The sequence below is a fragment of the Psammomys obesus genome, unplaced genomic scaffold (genome assembly GCF_907164565.1).
Source record: "Psammomys obesus unplaced genomic scaffold, mPsaObe1.curated_primary_1811, whole genome shotgun sequence".
Lineage (NCBI taxonomy): Eukaryota > Metazoa > Chordata > Mammalia > Rodentia > Muridae > Psammomys > Psammomys obesus.
Window position 1 is genome coordinate 31,605,781 of NW_026587216.1, and position 25,003 is coordinate 31,630,783.

Sequence of the window (25,003 nt, forward strand, 5' to 3'; positions counted from 1 at the left end):
ACAACCTAGTTGTCATGCTATGAAGTGGTGACATGAGCAACACAACTTCATGGTTACTTTCTAAAGTGTTCCACCAGCTGCTGTTTCTAATAGCTCTGATCTTCAGACTGGGCAGCTTCCACAGTGGAGACACATTTCAACAGTAACTCTCTTTCCTTGTTCACCGAATGCATCATAACAGAAACAGTGACGAAATTCTCCTCAGTCAGCTTCATAAGTCAGCACTCCCCAAATTACTCTACCACCAACATAAGCACACATTTCTTCCTTGAAGCCATTGAGAGCTCATCCCTGCTTGGGTAGGGAGTAGGGTAGTGGATGCAGTGAGGAACGGGATTCTCTAGGCCTACTTGCTGGCCCGTCTTGCAGGCTCTTGGCCTGGCTTACCTTGGCACGCAGGCTTTGTGGTTTGTTGGAGAGGATGTCTGTGGCTTCCCTGCAGCGGGTGGAAAGGTTCAGGATGGCAGCAGCTGCTGCTATGTGGGTGTCTTCGCTGCACTGACCATGGCCATAAGAGCTGGCACGGACTGTACTCTGTGTGTGGGCGCCAGCACTAGGCAGCCCATTAGAAAATTTCACTGGATTTGGAAAATGCTTTGCTGTTGAGGAGAGATGTGATTAGCAATTGCATATGTACGTGGTAGCTTCAGTCATCAAAGATTTTTTTTTTTAAGGCAGAACTTCTTTCATTAAAATACCCAAAGAATAAATTAAAGCAGAACCATTATCTGCTGGTACATTCAGACAGGTTTCAGCAAGGTTCATAAAGCAGATAATGTGAATCTTGAAAGATGCCCATTCTCTTAATAGTTCTTATATTTTCACTACTAGTGACAGACACTCCATCACCAATGTTACAGGGTTGCTGTGTTGGTTACACATGTGTAAAACCGTAGATTTAAAAAAAAAATGAGCAAAACCCATCACACACTGCAAACAACCCAGGACAGGTACGTGAACAAGTTGAAAAGCTGAACAAGCAGAAGCTGGTGACTTAGGGGTGGGGCCAGGCACCTCCCAGGGGCTGCTCTCAGAGCTTTTGGCTTAAAAGCAGGTTGTATTTTTAATACTCGGAATGTATGTTTGTTCTGTACTTAACTGGGCCAGAGTCCTCAGTGAGTTGAGCACAAGACACAGAGGGTCTGGTCTCAAGGTGAAGAGAAAGGTCATTTAGTTTCCAAGGCTGACTTTCTGTGTTTTTGTGGAGAGCATTATAGCTTTTCTGAGAGACATAATCCTGCAACTTTCTCTTCACTATGAGCTGTTTGCGAGCTCCGCTCAAGGTTATGGGAGGAACATACAAAATATAAGGACATAAAAGCACTTAGCTATTAATTTTACAGTAAATGTTGCTTATTTTAAATACTTGCTTATTTTTTTAATAAAAGATATTATTCGATAGTATTTCTGTAACTACAAGAATATGAAAATAAATGTTACTAACTCTATTATTGTTTATACAATCAATAACCAAACAATGAGTCTATAGTGCACTCTTTATCCACCTTCATGTGAATTAAGTGTATATGCACATCTATACATTGTATATATATCATAAAAATATTTATACAAATTGGATTGCTAGATAAAAAACACTGTAAGTGTACATAATTTTTTTCTGAGTCTAACAAGTTGTCAATGGCTACTCAGGTTTGCTGGAACCTCTTTTGAACAAGAGTAGGTAGGTTTTTTTTTGTTGTTGTTGTTAATATACTCATCAGTGATGGACAAATTCCTTTTAAGTTTGCTGACCTTTTAGGGGCAGTAACACAGGGTGAAAACCTGTGTCATGTAGAACATGGAAGCAATTGCTCCATCTATGAGCTCCGTCCCTACCCCATTGCCTTCTAGGTAGCCTTCTAGGTTCCTACAAGTGTGGGTCAACATGACATAATAATATGCAAATGCTAGACTCATAAGATGCTCACTACATTCAGGTGTAATGTCTGAGAGATCCATAGATTTTTAAGGCTGTAAAAGATACATGGCCCACAGAGGACTCCAGGTGGGTAGTTGTGTCTCACTGATGGTGCATTGTCCATCATTTTCTGCATTTGTTCCAAACACCTACTTCTCTATCTTTACCAAGACCACCAAGTCTTACACACTGCACAATCCTTCAGTTCAATCTCTTCCATGGACGTGTCAGAATTAATGAGAATGCTAGTTAACCTATTTTAAAGGTTTCTATATTAATTAATTCTTAAATTTATTAATAAACATTTTGACAATTATACATTTTTATCTTAGTAAATTCCAGATTCCTGAATTGAGTTTCTTAAATATTTCAGCTTTCTCTACCTTCAGTCTGATGGATTTTGTTGATTTCAGTAATATTTTAAATAGTATGACATATTTTATCTTCTTGGATTACAACCATAACTTGAATTAAAATAATATAACAGCTGTCATAGCTTTCAGAATATTAATCACAATCCTAATTATCTCTTTACCACTGTTACATTTAGGTTCAATAATGGCACTATCTATGAAATTACTAGTAACAATATTCAGCATAGCTTTAATATAAAACTAGTAAAAACAGTTAACTTTTTTTATTTCACTATTTTCTTCTGTCATCCCTAAGGAGCACACAGCACATCTGAGTAAATAGACAAGATGCATTTTGGGGTAATGAGTGTTAGAATTCAAATTTGAAGCTTACATTCAGGAAATGGTGATGATTTTTGTCCTTGTCCTGTTTGAAGGAGAGGACGTTTACCAAATACTTGTGCATCAAAACTGGCGTAATCGAATGGAACTTTTCCAAACTTCTCTTGTTCTTTTGATGCAGTGGCTCTTGGAGAAGTGATGGCCTGTGAGCGGAAGTTAAATTCAATTTGCTTCACCAAATTCGTCCTGGTAAGAGTCAACAAGTAGTTTGAAGAAAACAGAAAGTGTTGGTTAGGATTCAGAGTAGATGGAATGCCACTGCCAGCCAGTTCACAGAGACACTACCTAGCATTTGGAGATGTCCCTACAGGAGAGCAGATGCTCAGAGATGCAGTAAGATAGGGACGCTTTGGGCTGAGTCTCGCTATGTTCCTTCTGCATGTTCTGTGTTCCAGTGTGTCACCAGTAGAAGAGGGATATTCAGTCCTTTTGCAGAGGCATTAAATATATTGACATTGTATATTAAATTGTCATTACTTCAAGATGTATATAAAGTACCATATTATAATACTCATCACAGTTTTAATATAATTGTTGCAGTCCAAATGTGAGTTAGAGAGTCCTATAGGTGTGTGTGTGTGTGTTTGTGTGTGTGTGACCTAAACAGGAACAGGGGAGCTATGGAGCCAGCTCTGACAAGAAGATTAGACTTCTACTTAGCTGTGGTCTATGTGTTAGACATCATCGACATACTGTTCAGGTTGTTCAGAGCAAAAACTATTTTTCCTTTTATTTTACAACAAATGAGAATGTTAAAAATGTTGATCTCTTGTGGACTGGAAAGACTTCTCAAATGGTACACTGAAAATACTTAAGGGATTCAGTCTTTTGATGAAGACCCAGTATCTCCTTAGTTCTCCCAGCTTTTCTTTCGAGGCAATCTCCATTCCTCTAAGACTGCTGAGACATAGCTACAACACTAGCCAGGGATTCAAGTTGGTAACCTACATCTTTTTCCCTATCTTTCCCTCCAGTCTCTCTAGAGCTACTCTTATTCCTGATGTAGCTAGCGCCCAACCCCAATATTCACACTCTTGGTATGGATCCAGAGTCCCCTGAGTTCTTCCCCAACATAATTTCTTTCTAACTCAACTCCATTCCTTTGTGACTCTTGCCACCCACAGAACAGCTCTCTATCAGGGATTCCAGAGCCACCACTTGGCTTGAGCATGGATTAAGCAATAGAAACCAAAGGATGTAACATCCACCCAAAAAACATGAGATCAGATATTTATACCAAGAAACATTCAAAAGTTGTAACTCCAGATGCTTAGATCTCAGCACAAAAACACAAACATGACATCCAAGACAATATGCCTCTTCCAGAATCCAGCAACTACATTATAATAGGTTCACCTGAAAGCAATTTAGCAGAACAAGATAAGAGCTTCAAAATAACAATTATAAACATATTTAAGGACCTTAAAGAGGATAGAACTAAATGCCATATTGAAGACTGTAAAAACATTAACAAACGTTGAATGAGGTAGTGACAATAATTGAAGACACACAAGTAGAATTTAACAAAGAAACAGAATCACTAAAGAAAACTCAAACTAAAATAATACTACAAATGAAACACATAGGATATAAAAAACAATAAGAAACAAAACAAGACACCACTCTGAGAGTTAAACATCACCAACAAATTAAAAACGTGGAAAAGAGAATTAATTTCAGATCTTGAAGAGACTGTAGTAATAGTGGGTTTTTCAGTTAAAGAAAATCTTAAAACAACAAACATACAAACAACAACAAAACAGGCACAAACATCCAAGAAATCTAGAAAAGCATGAAAAGACCAAACCCATGCATAATGTATATAGGGGAAAAAGAAGAAACCCAAATCAAAGGCACAGAAAATATTTTTAACAAAATCATACAAGAAAACATCCCCAATTTAAATAAAAAGGTGCCTGTCAAAGTAGAAGAGGCATACCAAACACCAAAATAGGATCAGAAAAAGGAACTCCTCATAGCCCATAATAATCAAAACACTTAATGTACAGAATGATAAAAGGATATTACAAGCTGCAAAGGAAAACAACTAAGTACCATAAAGGCAGACCTATTAGAATATCATCTGACTTTTCAGTGAAGACTCTGAAAGCTAGAAGAGCCTGGATAAGCTCTGAGAGATCACAAGTGACAGTCTAGACTACCATACCCAGTAACACTAACATTCACAACAGTCAGAGAAAGAAAAACACTTCACGATTAAAACCAAATTTAAGCAATTTCTATCTACCAATCCAGCTCTAAAGAAGGCACTAAAAGAAAACTTTACTCTGAGAAGTTAACCACACACCAGTGGGCATAAGAAATAAATAAAGCCAGGACAGTTAATTCAAAGCAGAGAAAAATCCCACACAACAAAATAATGGTAGCTAATAAACATTGCTCATTAATAATTTTCAGTATTGATGCTCTCTGTTGCCCCATAAAAAGACACAGATTAATAGGCTAATTAGAAAACAGGATTCATCTTTCTCTTATATCGAAGAAACATATCTTATCATCAAGGATAGACATAACCCTAAGGTATTCCAAGGGAATGAAACCAAGAGGCATTCAGGTGCTACTTTAATATTTGGCAAAACATTAAAAAACAAAACTACTCAACTAATCAGTAGATAGAGAAAAGGACACTACATACTCATTGAAAAAATTAGCCAGGAGTATACTGCATTTCTAAACATTTATGCACCAAACATAAGGGCATCCAAGATCATAAAAAGAAAAAAAAAAAAAACAGAAACAAAAACAAACCAGATCCACTATCACACACTGATCCTCACAGAGTGAGAGTGGGAAACTTTAGTACACCACTCTTAACAATACACAGATCATGCAGACAGAAGCTAAGTAAGGAGACTCTAGAATTAATAAACATCATAAATTAAATGGCCCTAACAGACATCTAGAGACCACTTCACTCAAACACAAAGAATATACTTTTTCTCAGCATCTCGTGGAGGTTTCTCCCCAAATGAGCACATATAAAGACATATACTAAGCAAATCTCAAAGGATATAAGAAAATCGAAATATCGCCCTGCATAAGACTGCCGTGGATTAATGCTAGATATTTACAACCACAGAAACAGCAGAAAGTATACAATTTCACTGGAACTAAACAACTTACTACTGGATGAAATCTGTGTCAAGAAAAACATTCATAAAGAAATTAAAACTTATTTATAATTGAGTGAAAATAATAATATACCCAAGCTTATGGGGCATAGTGAAAGCAATACTAAGAGGCAAATTCATAGCACCAAGTGTCTACAGAGAGAGAGAGAGATTTCATATTACTTTGTGACACACTTCAGAGCTCTGAAAAAAAAAAGAAGAGGAAATAATTCCCAAAAAGTGCAGATGGGAAGAAGTAATAAAACTCAAATAATCAAATTAAAATCAATAAAATAGAAATAACAACAAAAAACAACACAAAGAATCAATGAAAAGAAGAGTTGATTCGAGAAAATCAGTAAGATTGATAAACCCTTAGCAAAAGTAATTAAAAGATAGAAAGAGAAGATAAAAATTAATAAAATTAGAGATGAAAAGAGAGACATTACAATAGACAGTGAAGAAATTCAGAGAATCATGAGGATGCATTTTAAAATGTTGTATTTCACCAAGCTGTGAAGCCTAAATGAAATAAATTTCTTGATATAAATGATTCACCAAAGTTAGGATGAAATAAACAATTAAAAAACACCCATAACAAACAAAGCTGCTATGAACACAGGCTAGATAGATTCAGCACAGGATTCTTCCAGACCTTCACAGAAAAACTAATGTCAATAATTACCAAATTACTCTGCAAAATAGAAACTGATGAAACAGTTTTTAATTGATTTTACAAAGTCACTATTACCATAATGCCAAAACAACACAAAGGCTCGGCAAAAAAGAAAATTACAAACCAATATCCATTATGAATATAAATGCAAAACTCTCAAAAATATTGCAAATTGAATTCAAGAACACCAAAATGATTATTCATCATGATCAAGTTGGCTTCATGCCAATGGTTCAATGTAAGTAAACCAATCAACAAAATACAACACATATACAGATTGGAAGAAAAGAAAAACATACGATCATCTCATTAGATGTAAAAAGGTCTTCGACAATATTTAACATACTTTCATAATACAAGTCCCAAAAAGACGAAGGATATAAGTGTTTAACATAATAAATATAATTTACAGCAAGCCCACTAGCCAACATCAATCTAAATGTAGAGAAATCTAAAGCATTTAAACTACAATCAGGAAAAAGACAAGTGTGTCCACTCACTCTATACCTATTCAATACATTACTTTAAGTCTTAAAACAATCAGGCAACTGACAGAGATTAAGGGGATACAAATGGGAAAGGAAGAAGTCTAAGTATCTTTATTTACAGATGATATAATTTTATACATAAATGATCCTAAAAACTTCAGTAAATGTTTTTACAGTTGATAAGCAAAATACAAGATAAAGGAGATACAAAATTAACTCACAAAAATAAGTAGCCTCCCTCTGTACAAATGACAGACTGAGAAGAAAATAGGGAAACAACACCTTTAAGAATAGTCTCAAAGAAAAAAGTCTTGGAAATTTTTCACTTGCAAGTGAAAGACTTATATGATAAAAACTTTAAGACACTGGAGAAAGAAATTGAAGAAGACATCAGAAGATGGAAAATTCTCTCATGGTCATGCGTCAGTAGGATTAATATAGTGAAAATGGTTATTCTTCAAAAAGTAGTCTATAGATTCAATGCAATTCCAATCAAAATTTCAAATTTCAAAACCTTCTTCACAAAAATTAAAAAAAAACAAAACACTTCAATTGTATGTGGAAGCAGAAAAAACTCCAGAGAGCTAAAACAATCTTGAATGATAAAAACAAACAAATAAAAATTGCTGGAGGCATCACTCAGATTTCATGTTGTATTACAGAGTTATAGTAATAAAAACATATGGTATTGGTATAACAACAGACACACTGAATAACTGAATAGGATCGAAGACCCAGATATAATTCTATAAACCTACACACCTGATTTTTGGTAAGAAAGCTGAAAATACACACTGGACAAAAGACAGCATCTTTAACAAATTGTACTGGTTAAACCAGATGGTAGTATGTTGAAGAATGAAACTAATCCATATCTAGCACCCCTCAGAACATTCAACTCTGTTTGGATCGAGGACCTCAGTGTCAGAACAGATACCTTGAATCTGATAAGAGAGAAAGTACGGAGTAGGCTTGAACTCATTCGTAGAGAGAAGACTTTTGAACAGGATACTGATAGCATAGGCACTAAGACCAACGATTAATAAATGGAATCTCATGAAGCTAAAATACAGATGTACAGCAAAGGACATGATAATTCAAGTAAAGTGTCAGCCCTTAGAGTATGAAAAAAATCTTTAGCAATTATGCAATTGAAAGAGGGTTAATATCTAAAATATATGAAGGACTAAAAAACTGGATATCAAAGAAACAAATAATCCAATTAAAAATGAGGTACAAAAATAAGAGGAGAATTCTCAAAGATGAAACGCAAATGGAGAGAAAGATATGTAGAATTTTAAGCATTCTTAGTCAACAGGAAAATACAAAGCAAAACTATTTTGAGATTTTTATCTTACCCCATTCTGAATGGCCAACATCAATAAAACAAATAACACAACATTCTGATGAAAATGCAGGGAAAGGGAAACAATTATTCATTACTGACGCAAGTGCAAAGTGGTACAGCATCTATGGAAATCAGTGCCGAGGTTTCTTGAAAAGCTCAAATCATTCTTCTTTTAGTTCCAGCTACATCCCCTTTGTGCATATATTCAAGGGACTCTACATCCCACTGCAAAGACATGTGCTCACTCACATGCATTGATTCATTATAACCAGAAACTGTAAATGTCCATAAACATAGTCTAGATGTCCATAAACTGGTGAATGGAGAGTGAAAATGTAGTGCATTTATACAATGGGATAATATTCACCTATTAAGAAAAAAAATACAATTATGAAATTTGAAGCCATACATTTGGAGCTAAAAACAATAATTCTGAGTGAGGTAACTCAGATCCCAAAAGACACATACTGTATTTTCTATTATATATGGATATTAGATTTTAAGCTTTAGATATGCATGTTTTAACTAGAATAATGACAGAGGTTAGATTAGGACCAGGGGGAGGAGGAGATCTTCCAAAGAAGGGGAAATAGAATGTAGTATTATAAAGAGATAAAGAGCACATGGGAATAGGAGGATTAAGTTGAAAGGAGAATAGGAGGTCAGGGTAATGGAGGGACTATGGGAAGAGACATTTGAAAAGTTATATGGACAGCTACTACTATTGGAGCTTCCATATATATATATGACTATAAGAAAAAAATTTAAATGAAGTCACCAAATGGTGTAGGAGACAATTCCCCAATTAGACAGCAGGCCACCAAGTAAAATCTTCAGTGTTAGGAATGGGTCAGATTCTGTTGAGTTATTAGCCAAAGGGTTCTTATAGACAACCCTCATCCCGCAGACAATAATTCGCTATTTTCAGTTTATTAGTTAGTCTGTACAACTTGATTATAAAGCCTATTGTGAATACAACACTTCTGTCTTTGAGAAATGGAGCTGGTGTCTAACTGGAAGTTTCACCCTTACTGACTAGTTAGCATTCATGGTGCAAGGTACTCTGCACACGACCAGGGGACAAAAGTAATACTATCACCCAGCTCTCAACCCTGTAACTGACATCAGTGACCTGCGTGAAAGATACTGGTGAATAGTTATGGGAATAACCAACCACATTTTGGTTTTAAGGCCCACTCCATGGGATAGAACCCATTTCTGACTCTGCTAAAGTAGTCAAGAACCTGAGACTTGGTTGGTCATACACCTAGGGGGAACATCTAATACTACTCTTATGATGGAAGAACATAGCCACAAAATGACCCCTACTGATAGACTGCTGTACCCATTGATCGAGAATTGTCCAACCCTCATCAGATCGGAGTCTTTGCGGCGAGTTAGAATTAACAGAGACCCACATCTAGACGATATGCCGGGAGAGACTTTTGGGCACTCAGTTCTAAATGGGATGTTTTCATCAAATCCCTCCCCTCAATACTCAGGGATCTACATGGAAGGGGAGGTGAAAGATTCTAAGAGCCAGAGGTGGTGGATGACATCATGGAAACAGTGTCTACCAGACACAGTAGGGGCTGGTGGCACATACGAATTCACAGCATGTGATAGCCTGCACAAGACCTGCCAGACACGATTCCAGCACAAAGAAGGGGAGATGGACAAAAAAAAAAAATCTACTTTCAAGGTAGAAGCTGTAATTGATTCTTTCAGGGAAAGGAGAAATCAGTTTTCTCCACTGGAGTATCACCTCAAGTCCCATGCCCAGGAAGAGTTAGTTGGTCAACATAAAAGACTCCATGGTGTGTGAAGGCATGTATGAGTGCATTGTGTGCTTCTTGTTTCTTTATTCTTTTCTTTTTTTTTTCTTTTGGCTTTGTTTTAAATTTCATTTTTTTGTTTGTTTTTCGGAGTAGGGAGAGTAAGTAAGCACATACATTAAGTTGGATGGTTAAGGAGGCAGGGAAAACCTGGGAGAAGTTGGGGGAGGGGGAATAATATGATCAAAATATATTGTATGAAAAATTGTTTTTTAATAAAGAAATAATTGAAGAATGAGTGGACCTAATATCCTAATCTGAAATGAAATTAGTTTCTAAAGCAATGGGTAAACTCAAGAAAAGAAAATCAATTTTAGTTCTCCATAAGCATACTTAGGGAGAATCAAGAGATTATTCCAGTTTTTTGTTCTGTTCTCCTTGTGGAGCTCCTGTCCCCTCCAGGTCTTTCTGTCTCCTTCTTCTTTCATAAGATTCCCTGGTCTCTGCCCAAAGTTTGACTATGAGTCTCAGCATTTGCTTCGATACCCTGCTGGGTGAAGTCTGTCAGAGGCCCTCTGTGACAGGCTCCTGTCCTTCCCTGTTTTCTCCCTCTTCTGATATCCCTCCCAATTGCCTTTCTGAATAAGGATTGAGCATCTTACCCAGGGTCCTCTTTCTTGCTTAGCTTCTTTAGGTGTACAGATTTTAGTATGTTTATCCTATATTATATGTCTAATATCCACTTATAAGTGAGTATATACCATGTGTGTCTTTCTGTTTCCGGGATACTTTATTCAGGATGATCTTTTCTAGTACCCACCATTTGCCCACAAATTTCATGATTTCCTTGTTTTTAATTGCTGAGTAACATTCCATTGTGTAGATGTACCACAATTTCTGTATCCATTCCTTCCAACCAAAGACCATGCATGGAGATAACCTAGAACCCCTGCACAGATGTAGCCCATGGCAGCTCAGTCTCCAAGTTGGTTTCTTAGTAAGGGGTACAGGGGTTATCTCTGACATGAACTCAGTGGTGGGCTCTTTGATCACCTCCCCCTGAGGGAGAAGCAGCCTTATCAGGTCACAGAGGAAGACAATGCAGCCAGTCCTGATGAGACCTGGGGGAGGAGGACCTCCCCTATCAATGGACTGGGGGAGGGGCAAGGGAGGAGAAGAGGGAGAAAAGGTGTAATTGGGAGAGGATAAGGGAGGTGGCTACAGCTGGGATACAAAATGAATAAATCGTAATAAATAAATATAGTGTAAGAAAAGGATATTGCAGTACTAATGAAAAACCTTATGTTAAGATTTCTTATGATACATATTTGGTAATTTGTGATTTTAACTTGATATGTTTTTCTTTCATGTGACTTGAATGCCAGTTTTGATTCTTTTTTTTTTTTTTTGTCTTGATTCTTTGCTTTTCTTTTTTAAAATTTATTTATTTTTTATTAATTACAGTTTATTCACTTTGGGATACAAAGTTTTGATTCTTTTAATTGAATCTGTAGAAAGAAAATATTGAAGGAAGCCACATGCTGTGCGCTTTTTTAAATTGTCAACTTGACACAACCTGGAGTTAACTTGGAAGCAGGAACGTCAACTGAGGGACTGCTCAGGTCAGACTAGCCTGTGGCCATGTGGGAGACTCTGCTTTAACTGATGGCTGGTGTGAGGGCCCTGCCCTCTGTAACCAGCACCCGTTCCTACACAGGTTGACCTGGGATCTGAAGCAAAGCCAGCTTAGCAGCAGAGAGTGAGCCAGGAAGCTGGCCCTTGGTTTCTTCTTCAGTTTCAGCTTGAATTCATTATTTTTGTTTTATTTTGTGTAAACATTTTTTTTTTTCTGCATGAAGAGTGTGCTGGATCTCTAGGAGCTGGAGCTATGGATGGTTTTATACTGTCATGTGGGTCCTGGGAACTGCACCCCAAACCTCTGCAATAACAGCCAGTGCCCATTACTGTGCCACATTAGCCTACAACCCACAGCTTGAATTCTTGCTCTGAACTCCCTCAATGAAGGGACCGGGTCCTGGAAGTGGAAACCAAATAAATCCACCCCCGCCACACACTTTGCTTTCAGTCAGAGTGTTTTAAACTAAAACACTCTAGAAGGACTGATGTGACTACTAGTTGTTTTTATATTTTAGTTCCTCACTAACAACAGCTATCTGATAATCTTTATCCTCAAATAACTTTTTCCTACATGTACGATTATTACAAAATACACTTATCATTGCCTTGAGTATCAGCATTCATTTTATGCAAAATAACTCCCTCAGATATTTTGAGGAATTTGAGCACTCAGGGCCATGGGAGACTCTGTTACTAGCTATACCTATCATGGAACCCCTGTGCATATGTAGACCTAAAGAGAACACATAACACTACACACTTCGAAATGTCCCTAATGGAGTTTCCTTCAGGCAGAAAAGAAATGACTCACAAATGGGAGGCTACCTCATATATTAGTAACTGAGAAATCTTATTAAGGAATGTGATTGCATGTTTCATTCTTTGCGGTTCACTCAGATCATGTTAGTCTTGTAAAGATATGGACTTTAGGTTAAACTTCTGAAATATCCCTGAGATCATTTGAGTGATGCTACTTACCATTCCTTAGCCTTGCTAACTGCCTGCCCATCCATCTCCTGGTGACTGAACATGACATGGGGACCACGGTGAGCCTCTTCTGGGTGGGGTCCAATATGGAACAGGTTATCAGCCAAGTCTTGAGGGGTCTTACCTGTGAGCCTGCTCAGGACACTGCCCAGTCTGGGAAGAATCAAGCTGACTCTTGTCCTGGGTCATTGCCAACTTTTCAGCTGCAGCAATTGGACAACCAGAAAGACTGTTTCAAAAGAGAAGTGTTGGAGGATGTGAGTGAGCATGACAGTGTGGTTTGCCTTGGCACAGGAACACAACACCCTTGGCACACAGCAAATGTTAAGTCATATTAATAGTTCACTTAGCGGCATTGTCATACAAAAGATCCCAAAGGGTTTGCAAACTGCAGTGTCTACATTTGTTCCCTGGCTCCATCTGAGAGGTGACAAGTAGCGAATATATTTAATGAAAATTAAAATATTATATAATGAGGAAATAGCAAAAGGATGCTGAAACTCAGTATTTCAAGTACAATGTGCTTATTCCCATACACACTTGTCTGACTACAGAACTTAGCATGATAATTTCGCAATTTATCTTAGGAACTTTGACAAAATTTTCGAGGCTAAATTTTATATCGTAGTTAGATTGAAAGCACAAATATGAAATCTGTTGGAAATATTCTTATAAGCCAAAGCATATTTCATAACCACATATTACGTATACAACATAAAATGTGCATATAAAAAGAAAAACTTCCATGGCTGAAGGGATGGTTCTGCGGTTAAGAACACTGGCTGTTCTTCCGGAGGACCTGGGTTTGATTCCCAGCACCCACATGACAGTTCATAACCGTCTATAACTCTAGTTCTAGGAGACACCACATCCTCTTCCAGCCTCTACGGGCACTGTACACATGTAGTGCAGAGTCACACATGCAGGCAAAACACCCATACACATTATTAAAAATAAACCAAATATTTCACTTAAAATATCTATATGTATATTCCATACATTTGTATGTAAATACACAAAATGTGCTTTATTTTAGTTTCAGTTTAATGAAAAAAGCATCTGCTCTTTGCATGGCTCACAGTCACAACCTCTGTACTGTACAGTGCAGCCCTTCACGCCGTGTTGCTGAGTGGGATTCCTGACAACCCACAAGAAACCGATGCTAGCCTCCAACAGCCACAGTGCTGGTGCACTCTGGGGCAGTACGTGTGTGTGGCTGTCTGGACACAGAGCATGAGCATCTTCAAATCCAATCGCTTCATTGTTTTGCTAATACAGTTTTCCCTGAGCTTGAGACGACTTGCTAGCTATTTCAAGAGGTAACATTTAATAGTGACCTAACGGTTCTCTCAACGCATGGCCTATTATTTCGTCTGTGCAAAGCTTCTCTTGCATTTCACAGTGTAAATGGTTAGCAAATCATCAGGATTACCTTCTGTGGGTGTTGCGGTTGCTGTTTACATGCCCCCTTCCTGTGCATCCTGGGGTGGGACACTTGAGCACATTCTCATGCATGGCAAGAACTAAGCACAAAACACCATGGTAAAGGTGAGAAAAGTTACCATCCATATACAACGCACTATCACATTTCCTTCTCCATTTTACATCCAAATGATGTCAAGATTCCCCCATGCTTCTTCCTGATTGAACAAAAGTCCCTGATAACTTCAGAAACGAAGCCCAGAAAGTTAGTTCATATCTGCATTGCTCTGACTGTCAAACAGCATTAGATCCCCTCCTGGAAATGGTTCTGCTCACATTTAATTGACGGATGATTCTTTGTAGCTCTGGGGCCACACACAAGCTAGGACAGACCCTGCTACCTCTCCTCACTTTTCCTCTTAGTACATTTCTTAGCAGCAGAGAATTTGTTTCTCCACGCAGCGCTTTCAGTCCTTTTCCTGTAACTTGAAGGTCTCTGCATGTAGTCTGTTTTATTTCTGGGGGTGTTATTTTGCATCTGTTCATCCACCCTCCCCTGCCAGGTGACAGTGGTAAGAGTAAGGCTGAACAAGACATCAAAGGGTCACACCGGGATGCTAATAATGCTGCAGCTGGCTCAGGTGGGGAAGAGCTAGTTACTTGCCAAATACTGACACCCAGCTGGGGTTGTTGAGGTATCCCCACATTTACTCATAGGGTGGCCCAAGAACTGTCCCCATAAATAGAGGAGAAATTGTATAACATACCAGTGTTTTCACCTAGTCCTTCTCTTCACCTCTATGGACAAGATCACTGATGAGCTATGGTGGGGATGATAGGGTGGAGCAGCTCAGATATAACAAGGCATCCTGAGAGAATTCCTAGGAGCATGTAATCTCATGGTAAGGGCAGGCCAGAGGGCCAGGGTGCCCTCCCTCCTTTAAAAGGAGACTAGATTCTCATATCCGCAAAGGACCATGTAGTCACACTAGACAATAACACTGGCTTATCTTCTGTATCCATGTTCTGACCTCTGGGGCTTTACTGACACGGTGTTATGTAGCTGTCCTTCTTAGGGCCAGCCAAGTCAGGGACAGAATGCAAGCTGTCTGCAAGGTGCCCTCCTGAGATGCCAGTCAGCAGTGTTGCAGCTCCCAGCCCAGCTGCGTCCCAGTCTGAGCCACTCTCCTTCTGCAAAATAATCTCAGAGTGGGGAACCAGGTGATTAGGGACATCCTGATTGAACAGATGGACCTTTCCTTGCTGTATCTTCCACAGAAAGGTACCAGGGCTCTTACACACAGTCTTCCTGACCTTTCCTCCTGGGTACCCTGAGATACCCACTTCCTTGGAACTATGGGTAATGAGCTATCTTTTGAATAGCAAACATCTCTTCATCTGAAATTACCATTCCTGAATTTATCTAATATATATTTTAAACCACATATCTTAAGCTGGGCATGGTAGAGAAAGAGACCAGCGATTGATTTTCATGAGTCTGAGGCCAGACACAAGTCCTTGTCTTAAAATAAAAAATAAAACAAGACAAAGCCCCAAAGCCCCTTACATAATTAGATGGAAACTGCTTGACACACGGAGGTGAGATTATGTTTCCATTCCTAATTCCCATCGTGTGAGGCTGCACTGTGTGCATGGCCGGGTAGGTGTGTCCTCAGGATAAGGAGTACTCACTTTCCAGAGGAACTCGCACTTTGTGGGGACACCCGGAAAGGCTGCGGTGGTGGGGGTAGAGCCCCGTTACGTGCCCCGTGCCGTCACAGCCAGGAATGGGGCACTTGGCCTCCCTCCTTTCAGGCCTTGGTGAGTCTACAGAGAAACAGAAGTGAGACGCTCACATGGCGCTGCCTCCCCCTCATTCAATAGAGTGGCCTTGCGGGTGTCACACGCTATTCAGTTTTGCCATCATAAACATTCTTCTTATGTTGCCTTGAATAAAACCCTCAACTAAGACCCGTGGAAGCAAAACACATTTTCAATTTTCTTGGATTCCTAAGCGAAGGCTGACACAGGGCAAGGGGCTGTTAAAATACAGAGATGGTTTTAAATTGTCATGTCACATATTGTAGTTAAGTCCTTATTATGAAAAGTCACCTTGTGCCAGGTGAACATGCTCCTAAAAAGAAGAAAAGAGAGAAGAAAAGCGAGAAAGGAGAATTTACTTAACCTCAAACCATCCTCTATTGAAAGAGTTTAGAAAGTGGCAGATATAAAATTACAAGACAACTCGCCCACCATATTGGCAGGCCTTTCTGGCTTTGTCCCTGTGGGTCCTTGGCAGCAGGGGAGGTTGTGGGTGGACAGCTACTCACAGAAAAGTTGAGTTTGTTTCACGCAGCTGATGGGGTCAAGAGGCTGTGTCCTACACAGCCAAGTGCTACAAACAAAGCCCAAGACTCTGAAGGGAGTCCTGACTTGGGGGAGGGCCTGTCTCTCAGGAGTAGAGTACATGAGGTGACCGTGGAGGGGAGCTGTAATCAGTGCTGAGGAAACTCGGAACTGAGGTGAGCGAAGAAGCTTTTAGAGGGAAGTGCTCCAGTGGGGCACCTGAGCAGAGGACAGAGAGTGGGGCTTTCCAGCCATCTGAAAACGCAGGACCTGTGAGGGCGGGCCTCCCAGGGACTGCTAGTCACCACAGGATAGGAGCTCAAGACGGGAAGGCTAAAGATACTACCAGGGGTCTGATTTCTGGTACATACGGTTGAGGGTGAGAGAGGCTTATACATGCATAACATGAATGAGTACAAACGAGTAGGAACATGCATGAGGTTAGTACCAACATGCACAGACACATGCACACAATTGTATAGGCACACACATACACACACTTATACACATGCACCTGTGCAAACACACACGTGTACATGTATGCACACAGACACATGCACACGTGCACACACATGCACATATATGTACATGCGTACACACATACATGCAAACATGTACATTCATATAACACGCACACATGTACACACACATAGCCAAGATGGTAACAGAATGACACAGAGCTGCAATCTTATTATCCAAGCCGCCCTAACTGTGTTCATGGTGATACTCATCAGGAGAAATTCTGTGTGTGTCATGGAGTCTGTGAGTCCTCACAGGAAGGAGCAAAACAGGCTTCGGAAGGGATGTGGATGCTCAATGTGGGTCAACAATAACACTGAGCAGGCCTGAAGCCCACGGTGACAATAAGTGATCTACACGATCCCTCTCTCAACTGCTGGCCTGGAGCAGGGGAAAGAGCCTATCATGTGGGGCTGGGAAGGCCATCCCCTCCTGCTCTAAAGGGGCCACCCAGAGCAGGCCACTGGCCTGGGATGTGTCAGACATCTCCAGGCCACTCCGCTGCATGAGCAGACATGTCTCCGTGACACCAAGTCACTCCAGTGGTTGGATTCCAAGCACTGCTAGGCAGATGGGGCACAGCAGGCTGTGTGTAATCCAATTACATGGGGGCATGGTTACAGGAAAGAAGGAGGGGCTGAGGATCTTCCAAGTTGTAGCCAGCACTGACAGGTCAGGGCCAGTAAGGAAGCTGAATGCCGAGCGTTGCAAGTGCTCAGAAAACAACCGAGGACAGGGATGCCCAGAAAACAGCATTGCTAAGTAAGGACAGGATTTAACTAAAATGACTGTGGTAGGGAGCTGATCTTTTCTGTACTCTGTAAGAGAAAAAAAAGTATATTAAGATTGTAATGTTCTGTGATTTGTGCAAACAAGTTTTACTCAATGTAAATATAATTAATGCCAAGTTTCAAGTCCATTCTGGGCACGTAGAATTTGTAGGCCACTGGGCAAAGTCTTTGAAGTTTGTTGGAAGTGAACTGAGGGCTTTGACACCACTGCAAAGTGCCACTCACAGAGAGGAGAAAACCACCGTGTCTGTTTTGATGTGCTGCCTCTCCTCACTTGGATCTTGTCCACATGACACCACATTTCTAAGCACTGACCGGGTTGGCGCTCGGCGCTTCCCCTCCTCAGCACACTGTGTCTGAGGGAAGCCAGAAAGGGTGTTGGAGATAACGCGGCTGGCACCTGCCCAGGTGGGGCCCACTGACAGTCCACCGTGCACCTTTGTCTGCAGCTCTCTCCTGGGCCTCCCAAAACAAAGCTGCAGATGAAATGCTCTGGAGGGCAGAACCTGTCTGCATGATAAGAAACCAGAGCACAGGCTCGGGGCAGCTTCACAGCCTGCCTCCTCTTTCATTTTCTTTGTATAGTACTACACAATGAGGGGGCTTCATACTCTGGTGCTACTGTGTCTTGGCTTGCCTGGGACCGTCTCCTTCACACCAGGCAGACTTGCCCCATTGTTCCTATTGCTCCTCTTACTTGACAAGTGTCTCCCGATGGGCAGCACAGTGCTTACACTGCGGCCTCCTCTCCAAATCTTCAGAGTTTAACAGACTTACTGTCGCATTGCTGGCTCCTCTGTAGACTTGGGTATAACAACATGCTAAAATCCTAATGTTCTGTCCTTAACAGAGGAGTCCATGACCAAATCAGAACAGTATTTTAAGGAAGATGGAGAATAACGGCCTGAATGATCACCTAGAAACATAGAATGCAGGTCACAGAATAATGTCCCCATATATCTGGTTCTAGGAGCATTGAGGAGTGGACATGTGAATGCAGGCATCGGCGCTTACGCATACACAACAGCATGCATGCCACCGTCCATACTTGCTCAGCGGAGCCTGGTCATCTTCTAGGGGCTTTGAACTCTAAAGCAATGCCAGGCCTATGCCATAAGACATCCTGTTCATTCTTCCAGTCTCCCCAGTAGTGTCCTAACCCACTAAACTACCAAGGGTTGCTAGACACACCCTATTTTGTTACTAATTTTGAAAATAAAAGATGATTTTAAAACCTTATAAAATAAACCAAAAGATCAACAAGTATTTTAAGTTAAAGTTAAAATAAGGTTTCTACAAACAGGGTTACATTGCTTGTAAGACATCATCAATTATAAGCTCAAATTTTATCTTGTATGTGATTTAAAAAGAAAAAAAATGATTTAAACTGTTGCATGACCTTCCTATTTCAGGGATGTTAAGTTGGGGAAATACAGACCTTAAAATCAACAAAGCATGACTTTGAATGGAGTTCATCTTTTTTTTTTCCAGATTTTGCAGTTTTAAGAAGATAGATAAGGAAAAGTGAACAAATTACATACTGATAGACGTGCACAGAGCTATCAATGCTGCCCTGTCTCAAGCCACACATTATTATTATTATTATTATTATTATTATTAACAACACTCTGTTCCCATCAACCCCTTGCCGGGTATTTGTCCAGCATCCTCCTCCTCCTTACTCTACTTAGTGTTTCCATTTTCTCAGAGCTACAAGGCATTATTTCATAAGTGGCAGGTAAGTATCAATATGAACTCAAAATTACCAAACAATTCATTTTTGGGACATTTTTCTCAACCAGAATGAAAAGAATGTCATTTTCTAAGCCCTCAAGATCTATGGCCACCGTATTCCCTTATATCTTTCCCTGGTTCTGTGGTTATCAAATTCCAGGATATCCAACAATCTCCAGAAAACTTTGCTGAAACAAAAAATCAAATCTTTGGCAGTCTGAATCTGACTGGACCCTGAACATGCCCATGTTAAATTGGTTCTCTGGCACCTGTGGACTACGGGGCATAGTCATTCACCAACAGACCAGGCTTCCGGTACAGGAACAGGTGTCACCTCCATCAGGGAAGGTGTATCGTTCCCCTCATGTCAGAAGAACGATCTAAGATCTCCAAGAATATTCCGTATTTCAGCTTCAGTTGGATCCACACATCTGTGGGCTCCCAGTGGTAAGCTGGGAAGAACATCATCTTACAAGTCTATTGATCTCCAGGTTTATTCTAAGAAGGCTCATCACATCCTGCTTGGCTTACAAGTGCCTTGATGTCTGTCATTTTGAAGCTTTAAAGCAACCCAATAAGCCCAGAACAAGAAGTAGAATGATTTGTCTAATAAAATATGTTAAAATCATCTAAAAACGTCCAGTCAAGCACTGTTAAAAGGTAGGATTAATTCTCAAGAGCTAATTCAATGAGACAATCAAAAGGGATATATTTTTTTCAGGTGTTAAGACACCATACCAACCACAGACTTTGAGCTGATAGCAACCGAAAGAGTGGCTGCAAAGGAAGAAATGGTGTGTTTCACAATTATGAATTGATTTTTAAATTACATTGTTGTCAAAAGGCTAATCTAGAAATAGGCATATTTTACATTTTCACACTCTAAATCAACTTTCTTCCTGTAATGAACATAAAAATATGCTTACGTTTATTGTTAAAGATTTGTCTTCCACTGGTGTCAGTAACTTTGGCTTGCCTCCGTTCCCTCGCCAGGTGGTCCAGGAGAAATCGGTCCAGCTCCTTGTAGGTGTGATGGAAGACAGAACCTCGTTCAGCCTGTAGAGCAATAGCCTGCTCCAGCAAACTCAGGTTCCCCTTTGCTTTCTCCATTTCACCAGGCTCTTCTGTAACTGTGACCAGGCTTTCTCCTTCTTCAACCTCTGGGAAAGAAGGCTTGGCGTTCACAGCCAAGGGTTCCATGTGAGAGTTCTGTGGGTCTCTGCGATCTGTGTCAGAATCACACCTGTTTTCACAAGCAACAAATTTGTCACCTTCAGCTTTTATCTCAGGACCTTCCAACAGGTCCTTTTTATTGTACGTCAGCTTGTGTTTGGGGCCTCTGTGAGGATCACTGTCCTCTGAGGAGTTGGAGCCACTGCCCCACTCATTCTCTGCACTGTCAGAGTCACTTTCACTGTCACCAGAAGAGCAGAAAGGTAGCTGGGAACCGTGGGCCTTGTCTCTTCCATCATCCGAATGAATCACAAAGCATTCATCTGCCTCATCACTCTCTGCTTTTAAAGACTGGATGCCACTGTCATTTAAGTTCTCACATATGGTCTTCATGGACGTACTTTCTTCAAATTTGCCTAAGTGAATCAGAGATTTCACCATTAGCTCTGGATAACACGTGTATTGGTCTTCCTTCTGGAGTGAGTTTTCTTGTGCAGGTAAATGAAGGCTCTCATCCATGGGCTTCACCACGATGCCCTCTATGAAAAAAGGAAACAGATATTGAAAAAGAACAGAACAAATCCATTCAAAGGGCCTGGGCATAGTGGCAGGGACCTGTAATCCCAATACTTAAGAAACAGAGGTAGGAGGCTAGGAAGTACAAGGATAGTTTAGACCTCAAGTGAGATCCTACCTCTAAAAAGCAGCCAATCACCAAACAAGAAGCCAAAGACCTTTTAAGGAGCTTGTATAACTCTTCGTATACATGTATCAATCAATGTGCATGGATATGGGTATGCCTACAAACTATGCATGATGTGTGCTGCCTATTAATTTTATAAGCATTGATGAGAAATATAAATCCTGTGAAGAAAATAAGCTCAGTGTTCACATAGGAAGAGCATTTAGGGTACTGTCACGACAGAAACGAGGACTTTGACCACACCGCACCACACATGAGGTTCTTGCTATTATACTCAAGTACAGCTCTGCATCTTAGAAGCCAGGAGCAACTTGAATATTCTTGCTGCACACTGCAGAGAAAAATGGTTCTCACATTTCTCTGGATCGTGGCAGTGCATCTTTGAAGATTATTCGAATTATATTCTCTATAGCTTCTCAGAAACATTCTCAGCTTTTATGGAACATTGACTAAGACACAAACACCTTTACACACAGATTGTAACCGAGGGACTCTAAAGCTCTCAAGTCTTCACAGTTACTTTCTAATGTCACATTGCAATTTTATATTCAGGAAACCATAGGTGGGATAATCATCAGGCTTACATATTTTCAATAGTAATACATTTTCTTGTCTGAAATGTACATATATTTGTGTTTTAAAGTAAAGATGAGAGGTAGAGGTGGTCTGAGGATGTCAAATGTGAACAACTTGGGTCCCGTGACCAAGAGCAGAACTCCAAGTGTCCAGGCCATTCCAAAGTAGCTGTCAGTACTACTCCTTTACTTGATTTACTGTAATGTGTGTATATATATATGTGTGTGTGTGTGTATGTATAAGTATGTGTATATGTATATGTGTGTATATATATATATATATATGTATGTTCAGTTCACCAAAGCTGCCCCAGTGCAAACTATCCAACTGAGTATGTGGATTCGCAGTGAACAGCAGGCTGTGGAATGTTCCAAACAGCCCACCAAGAGTCCTCTGATGCTCACCAGAACAAAAAAACCTAACAAAAAGACAACCATCTCAAAGGCATGTGGGGGATGGGAACACAAGATGATAAGCCCCCTTACAGACTGTTAAAGACACCAAGTGAAGTGCACTCTTTTAATAAACATCTTTGGAGGGAAGGAAAGTACAGCCATCAGTATGAAGCTGTGGCAGAGGGTGTCTGCCTGGGAGACAATGTGCGTTTTTTTTTGTTTTTTTTTTTTGTCTCATTCAATATTTTTTTATAAACATTGTCTCTGACAAGGACACTCAAAAATGCATCTCCATCATCTTCCTTTCTGGTAATTATCTCCCTAAATCAACACTGGACTGCCAGGATCAAGTAAATATTGCCATAGTAACTAAAAGCATTTTTGGATGCAGAGAAGAATTCAGTCACAACACTAGTCCCTGTAAATAATGCTGATTATAGGGTGCAGTCTTTTGTTGGGATCTATTCAACACAAACTGAAAAATTTAACATTTCAGTTCCTAGAAAAGAGGCTGGGTAAACAAGCACAAAACGTTGATAGGATGGGCCTATCCTCTCCTGAATCCGTATCAGAGCAACTCCAGCTTTAAATAATATATTAAACATAGTCTAAAATGCAAATGAAGTTTTCCTCAATATCACAGTTGGCTATTAAGAGAAAGTGTAAAGGGTTATGATAATTTTAAAGTATTATGAACTACAGAAAACAAATAAAAAGCATTTTCAGTGAATATGCTCAATTCATTGAACTATTCTCTCACTCCACTTAGCTACCCACATGTGTACAATAATGATTTATAGACATTATACCTAATTATGCATATTTGGGCTGTGTTAGAGTGCTAACAAAAGCTCTAGAAAGCAACAATTACCTCTGTTGCTTAGCTACATAGTTTAAAATATTCCTGTTAAGTGCAGATCACCAGAGAGGCGGAGAGACAAACTCACACATGTGCACAACACGCACTTTGCTGAGTGACGGCCAACTGCTTGCGTTTGGGTCATTTCCAGTTTACATCATTGTTTGGTTCAACTGTTTGTTATATGCTAAAAGAAAATATTTATTAATTATTCTTCAGAAAGAGAGAGGCCCCACAGCCAGGGGTGCTCACGTGTGTCACACACAACGTTTTCTAGGGATAGGGATAAGCCACAAACCAACCTCCCTTGTTCTGAAAACCCTTCCCAGTATTCACTATGAGCATGAGAAAAAGCCTTAAGTTAGCATTTAAATAGGACAGATCTGTGACAAGGTGCTGGTTTCTCTCAGCTCGGCCATGGACATCCCTGTTTACTCTACTCTTCGGTATTATTTTCCTGGGGAGTAGTATGGTCTATCACAGAGGGGTAGAGCTTGAGCTTTGCTGTTAATGTCTGTGCTTGCCTGGACAGGCTGTTTAGCCTGCCGGAGCCTGGCGCCTCAACTAGCACTGTGGGGACAACAGCACAGCCTGTGAAGTCAGTGCAGAGATCTCAGGAACATACAAAAGGCATTCAGTAAGTGGTGGCTTTCCTCTCCTGCCTCAGATGCTATTTTCGATAACTGTAATATCAGAGGACTAGTAGGCTCCTCAATCTGAATAAGACTGGCCTACATTCCCCAGTGAAAGTCATTCCTAAGAAACTTCAGAGGTCACGGAGAGGAAGGCTCTGCAATGTGACCTTATAAGCCTGTGAGGTCTGCAACACAGACTGGCACCTGCCCCTCAGAGCTGGGTCACATTACACATGTGGAAAGTCTCAAGACCGCATCTGCCCCTGGCTAGGCAGGGCCTGATTGCATGACCCTAGTCAGCTCTTGGTCTCTGGAGCCTAGATTTTCATCTTCAGAATGAGGGTAGACCAGTGACTAGATGATCCACTGACCTTTTCTAGGACAATGAACTGATTTGCCTGGCAGAGTGTCCATTCTCTATTTCTTAATATTCCAAAGTGCTTTCCAGTCCATCTTACAGAAAAACTGAAGTTCCGGGTCTCTCATGGCTTGCTCAAGACCACACAGTTATTCAGGAGAGGGCTATGTCCAGACCAGGGCCACATAGCTTGAAGTTTGTATCCCTGTTTCTGTTACATACTATAAGTACCTTGCAGCCTAGAAATGCCTTATGAGATGGTTCATGAAGCACAGCCATTCTTACTAGAAAATAATAAGAATTCCATGATAAATTTATATTCCAGCCCAGTTATGTTGGACTGGAAAGAACAATGATCCTTAAGTTATAATGTAAAAAATTATATATATATATATATATATATATATATACATGCAACACAAAATTCTCATACAACTCGGACCTTAACTTTGCTATTATCACAAAGATGGCAAATTGGGAATCCTTGGGTCCACTCCCAGCAGGGCACAGGTTGGCAGTTTCAGAAATGGCCTAAGACTTTCTCTGTCCTGTGTGAACTTCCAACAATGTGTGGTGGGCAGGGGCTTGGGCTGGGAAACTTTCTGATATGTAGATCAAAAAATAGTTTTTTTTTTCAGGTATATAAAAGCTCACATTTATTTCCTGAACATAAACCAAGGTTTCCATGATAAGTGGTTGGTAATCCTATATGTAGTTAATGAATTCTCATATCTATCTATCTATCTATCTATCTATCTATCTATCTATCTATCTAT

The 25,003-nt window shown here is 40.0% G+C and overlaps 1 protein-coding gene across 4 annotated transcripts in view; it reads right to left on the reverse strand.

Moving 5' to 3' along the window:
- The window catches only part of St18 (ST18 C2H2C-type zinc finger transcription factor), a 133,377-nt gene that overhangs the window by 39,236 nt on the left and 69,138 nt on the right, over nucleotides 1-25,003 (reverse strand). For all 4 annotated transcript variants that reach the window (XM_055603514.1, XM_055603515.1, XM_055603516.1 and 1 more), the window contains 6 exons: nucleotides 20,455-21,240; nucleotides 15,831-15,965; nucleotides 14,149-14,239; nucleotides 12,841-12,945; nucleotides 2,666-2,859; nucleotides 388-599 (listed from right to left, as the gene is read on the reverse strand). In XM_055603514.1, the coding sequence (XP_055459489.1) occupies nucleotides 388-599; nucleotides 2,666-2,859; nucleotides 12,841-12,945; nucleotides 14,149-14,239; nucleotides 15,831-15,965; nucleotides 20,455-21,240 (1,523 nt within the window). The remainder of the gene's footprint in view (nucleotides 1-387; nucleotides 600-2,665; nucleotides 2,860-12,840; nucleotides 12,946-14,148; nucleotides 14,240-15,830; nucleotides 15,966-20,454; nucleotides 21,241-25,003) is intronic.